Raw genomic sequence first — 9,727 nt, 5'->3', positions numbered from 1 at the left:
ATATAATAAAATTGTTTTATTATTAATTAATAATTTTTCTTATTGTACTTAAGAAAATATTAAATATTAAAAAATACAGTATTTTTAAAGTTAAAATAAGATTAAACTAACGAATACCAAAACCAAAGTGATGTAGAGATATGACGCGCTTGTATATCGATGACGTAATACACGTAACCAAAGAGCAAATCAAAACAACTAAGTTGAATTAAGTCCGAGAAAAGAAAGTGTGCATTATAATCGAGAAAATGCGACTATTGTCTTAATCTTTAAAATATTGGTATTAAATCTGTCTTATAATATCACAATGACTCCTGTAAATCAAGTTATCCGATAAGAATAAAATACAATACCAATACAGCCCTACTGTTGAAAAAATTCACTTATTTTTGCTCACCTCGAGTTTTGCTTAGTAGAAATGGCTAAAAAAAAGTGCACAAAATACGTACAGAAATACGGTATTACAGCACCACCTATATTGGACGACCACCTGTCTAAAAGACCACTTTTTGAAGGAACCGTGGGTGATCGCCATAGACAGGTTTTACTGTATTTATTTATTTTATTCCTCTTATACATTTACTTTTACTTACTTCTAAAAAAATTAACAAAGAATATATGTTAAACCAAAAAGTAAGCAGTTTTATATTCATTTAAATAATAAAAAATTTAAAATACATTATAGTAATGTAATGTATTTTAGAGTTTTCTAAATGCATATAAACTAATTCAAACTATATCAGACAAATTTTAAAATTTACTTAATTTCCCAAATCTTGGCTGGGCTGTAAAAATGTGTAGTAGCAAGGAACAGTCTATTTACTTAGTGAAGGGAATGAATTATTGATGAATCTTTGATAAGGTCACCAAGCACTACCAAAAAGGGACTTTCAAATTTAAAAAATCTTTCAGAGCCCCAACTGAGTAATGTGCATTGCCCAACCAAGAAATAATCTGTATCTATTTAGTTAACAAAAAGACATACCTCCTAGGCCTTTTTCATAGTAACTTGCTATTGAAAATATAGCTTCTAAATGACCAGATGCTGCTGCTGAAGAAAAGAGTTTTGCTGCTTGATGATTATCAATATTAGTTCCCCATCCATTTTCAAAACACAATCCTAAATAATACTGTCCATCTGTACTCTAAAAAATAAAAATGTAATTTAAATCAAATAGTAATGATAAAATTTACTTTTTTATTTTTAGTCAAAGTATAGAAAAGAAATATGCAGCTTAACTGTTTTGCTTTATTTCTTGGATTATGTTATAAGAGAATAATAGTATAACTGCCATGTTAACATTAATGATAGTTAAAAAAAAATAAAGTTTAATTCTTTTAATTAGAAAAAATCTTTCAATATGTTATACTTTAAAGAAATACAATACAGTGGGTGATCGGTTAACGAACAGTTCGGATAGCGAACAAATCGGATAACGAACACTTTTGAGAAAGATTTTTATGATCGGACAACAAACAAATGTTCGGATAACGAATACTTTACTGAATAAACACAAAAAGAAGTGACGGAAAATAACGAATACCGATTGATTTTCCCTTGTCTTCAGGTAACAATTCGAAACCTTTCGGAGCGTGGGAGACGTAACATCAACTCTCAACTCGATACTGATAGGATAGTATTCCTTCGAATTTTGAAACTCACCCTTGTAATTCCAGCTTTTTGTTTACCTTTCTGACAAATAATTTTTATAGTCTTCGCGAGACTGTCGGACAGGTACTTGTTAAATTTTGCGTCAGGGTTTATTTACGAAAGGTAAAAGGATATTCATTAACGTTTTAATACCAAATTTTGAATTTTATCCGGGCCTTGCATTTAAATAATTTTTTTGGGCTAGTTGATTTCTATTCTCTGAATTTTTGTAAGTGCTTTTCTGAACTTTTTATTTAAAAAAGAAACTGATAATATTATAGAGCCTAAAAAGAGGAGTGTCAAGAACTGTGCTTACCATAGAAACCAAGTAAGAGATAATAGCCAAGGTAGAAAGTGGGCGGAAGATGCCTGATGTTGCTAGGCAGTATGACTCGAACAGGTCTACAGTAGGCACAATCTTAGCTATGAAAGATATATCAAAAAGTCTCGAGCTGCTAATGGAGTAATGAAAATCACATCTGAGAAATAAAGAGCATTTTAGAACTCATAATGGAACCTGAAACTGATCTGACAACAGAACCCCGAGAACTCTCAAATGAACAACACCAAGAAATTCGGCGAGATGTGTTTTCTTTTGAAAAAGAGGAAGACGAAAGAGGACCAATGTCGAAATCTGCTACTAAAGATCTTTTCAAGAAGTGAGAGGATGTCATATCATACAAGTGGCATCAAAACCAGAATAAGGTTAATGGGGTTGAGGATCTGTACAATTATAATACTATTAATTACTTCCGAAAAATCCTGAAGAGAAGAGAAAAGCAATCGACATTGGACAAATTCTTTAACCCCCACAAACGGAAAAACATGATTAATAAAAATGCAAGACTGCATATATATGTATTTTTATTATTACATGTAATTAAACGTGGTAAAAATGTATATATTTTTCATTTTTTGGCGTCTCCAGTACGAATTAATCAAATTCCCATAAAAACCTATGGGAAATCGGTAATCGGTTAATGAACAATTCGGATAACGAACAAAGTCTTGGAACAGATTATGTTCGTTAACCGATCACCCACTGTATTTGATAAATGTAAATAAATAAATAAATAATTTTACATTTAAATTTTAGTCTGTGATTTTTGAAGAAATTGATTTGACAGATTTAAGCATTGCTGAATGTAGTACAAAAAATGTGAATCATAGCTTTCAGGTAAATGATTAATTAATTTTATTTTAATTATTAATTACTATTTTAAAGAAATGTAAATTATTTTACTGAACCAAATCTAAAGCTTATTGGTTTTATCAGTTAATGTTAAACAGAACTGTAATAATTAAATGTTCATTATTTCTTTCTGATATCTTTCACTCCAACAGTTATAACAAAAATAATTATTCTATTTATTTCTATAGTTGATTACTCCTTTTCGTCGTTTGATACTTTGTGCAGAATCTCGAAAAGAAATGGAAGATTGGATTTCGGCATTGAAAAATGTTAGCAACAAAGAATTTGTTGAGGTATTTATAAAGTTTAATAATTTTGCTAATTAATTTTAATACTAAACTGGCAATATAATAAACAATAGACTGACCGTAACAGAGAGGAAATCTATAGTCTTATGATTTACATATTTAAGTCAAATACATAAAAAAAACCATTCAAAATAAATTCAAGAAACCATGAACTGTTATAAGATGAAAAAGATAAAACAAACCAACTTAAAACTATTTCGAAAAAATTCAAACAACTTAAATATTATTAATTATAGAAAGGACAAACAGATCTATAATAATTTATTGAAGGCCAAAAAGAAAAACTATTTTGGCAACCTTGAATCTATTTTGATAAACCACAGCAAGGATGGTAAATCATTTTGGTCTACAATATGAAAATTCTGTTTTAAAATGGATCAAAGTGAAAATACATCAATAATAAACTTTGAAACATGGAAAAACTTCTACCAGTGATTTCCTGATGTTCAACCAATTCCACCCCTAATATCTAATACTGACTTTAACAATGAATACTTAGACTCTAAACTTACATTTAAAGAATTAGAAGATACTATAAGCAAAATTTGAAGCAATACAACCTCTAGAAGTGACTGTATCCCTACCAATTTCCTGAAGACACTCCCATATCTCACTAAAATAAAACTATTCCACTTATTCAACTCAATGTATAATGCAAATAAATACCCAGATTCTTGGAACTCTGTGATACTTACAATGATCTAATGACCTCCTTTTACCCTATTTATTCAATTTCTATTTGCTAGAAATAGACCATCTTTTCCAAGAACCTACTGACAGTATCGAAATCTGCTATTTTTCAAAATTTTACAGTTATTCGAAAACTATTTTTCGCAATAATTGTAAAATTTCGGAAAAAGAATTCATGATATACTTTGAAAAAATCTTCTGCAGATAGTAAATGAAGTAAACTTCCAGGGAATAACATTCAACTGGAATCTTACATTTAAAGCACACATATCCACTTTGAACAACAAAGTAAAATCAGTCATCCACAATTTGCTGTTTTTGTGCTCTACTTTAAAAACTTCAAACTTGTTTATTCACTTAAAACTTTACAATTTGATAATCAACCCAATCATTTATTATGCAAGTTCAATCGGAGGCATAGACTATCTATATAAACTAGAAAGCTTTCATATCTACTTCCTCTGCAAACTTCTTCACTTGGAGAGAACGATCCCTGGTTATGCCATACACCATGAAACTAATTTCACATGGTCTTAACCTTTCTCAAAACGAATAATTAAATTTTTTTATCGACTAAAATTCAAAAGTGATGACAACATTACCTTCTTACACCTGGAAATATCTAAATATTGTAAAAAACCAAAATCAGAGCATCTCTGGCAAAATAAATTCAACAAAATACTAAATTCTTTTGGAGTGTCTGATCTGCTATTTAAAGATAATCTTCAGGACTGGAAATATAAGCTACACATTGTTATTGGAATCTGCAATTTCTCAATGTATAAACAAAGATCAAGTCAGCCTAAGTCGAAGTAATTACCATCCTTGGTATATAGATATCCAAAAACTACAATCTTCCCAATCGTACATGATTAAACCTATAAATCTTAATGTGAAAACACTAATAGCCCAATTACATCGTAATAAATATTCACTTTTCATTAGTAACACTTATTTTCAAACAACCAATGCTTCTGGTGCAAATCCAATGGTTTCTCGACACAATATCTACTACAAAATTGTCAAAACCTTGCAAATACACGAGACTCATACATTATCACATGTATTCTTCAATGTAGACCATTTCTTGATTTCAGAAATAACTTAAATAACCTAAATAAAAAAGACCTTTATAATCTATATAACTATTTAATCAAAATAATAGAAATAATAAAAAACTGAAAAGACCTACTCAATATATTTCAACATTAAATTACAGTAAAGTCAATTTTATCTGTATTATCACTTCCGATAAAATTGTATTCTTTGTTTATGCTATAACAGGATTAGACGGTATCTACTGTGACTATGTGTATAAATTTGATTATTTGTAAGCTGTTACAGTACCTTTGTAAATTTTTACTTAAAATATGTATTATCCCCTGCAACAGAGAAACTCCCTTTTTGCTAATAAAGTTTGTTTGATTGATTTGATAATAATTTAATGGTAAACATACCATCCATAGGTTAGAGAAAGTTAATTAACTTAGCAAATAATGAAATGATTAATTTTTGAAAGAGTTGGATCATGCAGGATCATGGGGCCTTATGTGGTTGCACCATTCGCACTGCCCACCAGCTGACCCTGATTGTTGAGATATAGAAACTGGGGAAAAATCTCCAGCTTTTCTTTCTCAATAATCCTGGTAAGAAAATGAAGCCATTTGTTGTTTTGAAGTGGTGCTAAGCCTTACCAGAATTGGAAAAATTTTTCCTCAGTTATTCATCAGTTACTTGAACAATGGCTAAATGAATGGAGACCTTTTCATAAACTGCTTCATATGATTGGAAAATTCAGCTTTAACAGATGATTGCTCACTTTGAATAGCTACAGATGTCATATTATGTCAACAGTAAAAGAACAGCATACATAGTTGAAAATTGACACTGTTGTACCAAAGAGGATGCACAAAATGTACTGTCTTGGAATAAAAGTTTTAAAACTTCATATTTTCAGTGGATGCAAAAAGTTAACCAAAAATGTATGGCAAGCAGAAGAGTGGACCCCTCTAAGGAAAAGGTGGATTATGCAGCGATTATGCAGGGATGGTCTAAAGTTTTGGAAGAACAGAAGAAAGCTTCATTTTTGCAATACAATATATGTATTGCAGTTGATGTAAGCAAGAATGATATGATTGTATGCTAGTGTTGCCACCTTTTCAAAATCGCTGACTCGGACGGCAGGTGAGGTTTGTTCGAACAGAAGTTCCTGACACATGCGCAATGTCATTTTGCAATGCGAAGAATAATGTGCAGTGCATGCCAGTTCTAAAATCAGTTACAGTCAGGGACTAGGGAGACTTGGGTAGGAGTAGCATAAGTAACTAAATTAAGAAAAAACAACCACAGATGACTTAGCTCTATTGGATATTGGAGACGTGTATGAATACGAATCGTACGAGCGAAATAAAAAAAAATGTCTACAGGTTGCGCATGATATTCCCAGACAGAATTAATAGTTCACCCGGACAGTGAGTCGATTCACAGACTGTCCGGGCAAAAACCAGATGGGTGGTAACACTATTGTATGCTTAAAATGTAAAGAAATAGAACAGGGATAAAATTACTTTTGGAACAAATTCGCAAAGATTTGACAAATTTAAATTACTATACTGGTAATGAAGAACAAGAAGAATAAAACAATGAATAATGATAGATACCAATGTTGAATAAAATGCTAGTGATAAATGCAATAAACTGTACTATAATATTGTTATTCTAATTATTAAATGTATACTTGGTTTTAAATTTAAATGCTGTAATTAATAAATACAGGTAACCCCCATATAACACGGCACTTCTATAGCATGGATTCGCTCTAACACGGTTTGAGAATTGGTACCATCCCNAATAAACTGTACTATAATATTGTTATTCTAATTATTAAATGTATACTTGGTTTTAAATTTAAATGCTGTAATTAATAAATACAGGTAACCCCCATATAACCTAAATTAATAAGTATTTCTATGGATATCAAGCAAATGATAATTGATGATTTTGATGTTTCATATTCTCAACTGGATGAAAAGTACAAAATTAAAGAAAATTAATAATAGAAATTGCAATCTTACAATAAAATGTATAGTTTAATATTACCATATCTATGCATTTTAACTTTATTTGACGCCAAAATTGAACAATGCTTATTAAGGTCAACTATCAGCTACTGCCAACTGTTACAGACTCTCACATGGATTGATGTTAATGAAAAGCTACTGTATTTAAATGCTGATTTGTTCGATTCTTTAATTGCTATATTTTCAAGACAGCCATAGAAAGCAAGCCATTAATGTCAAAAATTTAAAACTAAATTAATTTGATTTATAAGGTTTTGCATTTTAAATGTGAAATTATTTTAATTCCTTGAATGCATAATGTATTTGTAGTTAAAATGTGGAATCATTATTTGTAACTGAGAAATTTTTACTTTTTGTGTTAATTTATATCAAATAGCAGTAACCATATATGCAATATTTTTTGTAAAGTATTTTTTTTTTTTTACATTTTATGATACAATTTTCTATTTATTTATAGTGTGGTATAAGCCGGGGGCATAGGAGCTGTTCCCTAAATGCCACTTAATCGGCACAGGTTGTTAAAACCTGACCTTGGTGTCGTCGGATGGCTAAAACTTTATAGGAGGGCAGAATCGAGTGGGGAGTGCGTGAGCAAGTCGAGAGGTGTCCGTTTTTCGAAGTGACGGGAGACAGGTTTAACATATAACAAAATAAAAGTTTAACTATAACTAACCCTATGATATACAGATCGCTATGCTGTTAAATGCGATTATTCTATTGACTATTTTCACAAGGACAGCGAATAATTTCTAAGTTTTGTCGCGTGCCTAATTTCTACTTCGAGGGAGAGTTCACAAAGTTCTAGCCCTAACATACATAATACCTCTCAGTCGTAATGGAGAGTTGTAGGCGACGATCGTTGCTTCTTGGAAGATTCGGAGCCGCTGAAATGTCTTCCAACCTGTGTCTTCTCCTTGGGCTGGATCAAGTACAGGTAGGCCTCCTACAATGCGGTAGATACGTTCCTTGAAAATACCGCATTGTGGGAAATCGCGTTATAAGAGACACCAACTTAATACAAAAACTGGGATTCGGTTCTAAAAAGAGAAAAACTTGCCATTTGAATGGCGTTTTTTGAATTTTTCAAACCAGTCATTACTAGCCACGAATTTAACACTGGTTTCATCAGCCAACGACTGTCCCATTTGTTTTAAATAATCAAATATTTTCAAGGCTTTGTGTTTAACTGCACTTTTATTTAAAGGCAACCGTTTCTTGTTCATATCTTCTACCCATAATATTAGCACTTGTTCCATTTTTTTTGTTTTTCATTATAGGTGCTGTCGGACGAGCAACATTTTTCGCAATAATAGATGATCCGGATGCGACTGAATTCCTAATCTTTTCTTCCTATTGCTTAATCGACCGAATAGTTGACTCATTTAAATTAAAATGCCTACCAATATCAGCTATCCGCTCATGATTTTTAATTCGATCCAAAATTTCTATCTTTGTTTGAAGAGATATATTAATAAATTTCCTTTCTAATGATGGTGCTTTCTTTTCATTCGACATTGTTATGGCTAAAATTTTTTCAAGCAGTTTTGTGGACAGTAAAAATCGCAAAAAATAACTTCCCTTCACTATGTTGTTAAAAATATACACCCAATAGAAGTTTATACTGTATTTTGGACCATTTTTGCAGTCCCCACCTATTGAAAATGTATAAATTATCGAAAATTCAGTGATATATTTGAGTGTTTATGGTAACTGATGCACATCTGTTAGAAACTGGTCTTTCCCTGAAACTTTCATGGGAATAACACGTCAACATGGACAAACAGCTGTTTTTGAGGACATTTAGCTCTGTACACAGAACTGTGGCGTGCATTAAGTGATCCGTTGAGATCTTTCTGTTATGCAAAAGATAATTCGTTTCTAAATACCATAAACCGCGTTGCAAAAGTACCGCGTTGTAAGAAAAATTCCGCATTTTTCCAACCGTGTTGGAGCGAAAACGCGTTGTAAAGGTACCACGTTGTAGGAGGCTTACCTGTATGTTGAATGGAGGTCAGGGAGACGAAATGGGCACTATCACCAATTGTAACTTCCAGTTCAATCGCGCCCTCGAGCTTCCGGTAGATCTGCTTTTATCCCATTTTCGTGGGAAAGGTCAAATGTTGACGATGATGAAACATTTTTGACAGCTAAGTGTCAACTTTCCCATATGATTGTTATTACAAAAGGTGACCACTGATCTGATCTGATTCTGGCAAGGAGCGTTTTTGTCTATTGGATATGTTTAAAATTCGAAAAACAAATTCACATCAAGTTTTACAATCCCCTTTAAATCTGCAACCTCACACCAATATTATATGCCCATTCTGTATCCTACATTCTCATTTTATTTAGGTTTCATCTTTCTGTTTTATTTATGTATTCAATGAAAAGATAGCAAAAAATGGCTGCTTAATATAATTGGAAGTGTTTATTTTTAATAATGAGATGGTTGCAAATTTTTTCAGTCTACTAGAAACTAATACAGTAGAACCTCGAAAACTCGTCCCTCGATAACTTAGCACTCCGGATAACTGGTCCACACCTTGGCAGGGCGAAAAAATCCTTAGTTAATTAATTTTCATTATAGACAGCTTTATAAAAGTATAAAAGCTCTCATAAAGTATTTTTCTGAGGTCTGTCTTATCAGGTAAATTACTGTACACAGTGTATTCATTAATTTTCATTTTCATGTAGTGGCTCTATGCCTTCATAAAGGACGTACTTTTCCTTTGTTTAAGGGTATTTGGGCAGTTTATTCTCTGTTATATTCTTCTCAAGTAAATACTGTACAGTACAGTACAGTATT

The 9,727-nt window shown here is 31.6% G+C and overlaps 1 protein-coding gene across 1 annotated transcript in view; it reads left to right on the top strand.

Moving 5' to 3' along the window:
• Positions 1-9,727, top strand: part of LOC111632390 (diacylglycerol kinase delta-like) — a 127,480-nt gene that overhangs the window by 53,915 nt on the left and 63,838 nt on the right. The window contains exons 4-5 of the mRNA XM_023376805.1: positions 2,748-2,828; positions 3,032-3,136. Of these exons, the coding sequence (XP_023232573.1) occupies positions 2,748-2,828; positions 3,032-3,136 (186 nt within the window). The remainder of the gene's footprint in view (positions 1-2,747; positions 2,829-3,031; positions 3,137-9,727) is intronic.

This window comes from Centruroides sculpturatus, unplaced genomic scaffold, assembly GCF_000671375.1.
Source record: "Centruroides sculpturatus isolate CEXI.00-Female unplaced genomic scaffold, Cexi_2.0 scaffold715, whole genome shotgun sequence".
NCBI lineage: Eukaryota > Metazoa > Arthropoda > Arachnida > Scorpiones > Buthidae > Centruroides > Centruroides sculpturatus.
Note: the sequence above shows the minus strand (reverse complement) of the source record. Positions and strands in the feature narration are given on the sequence as shown.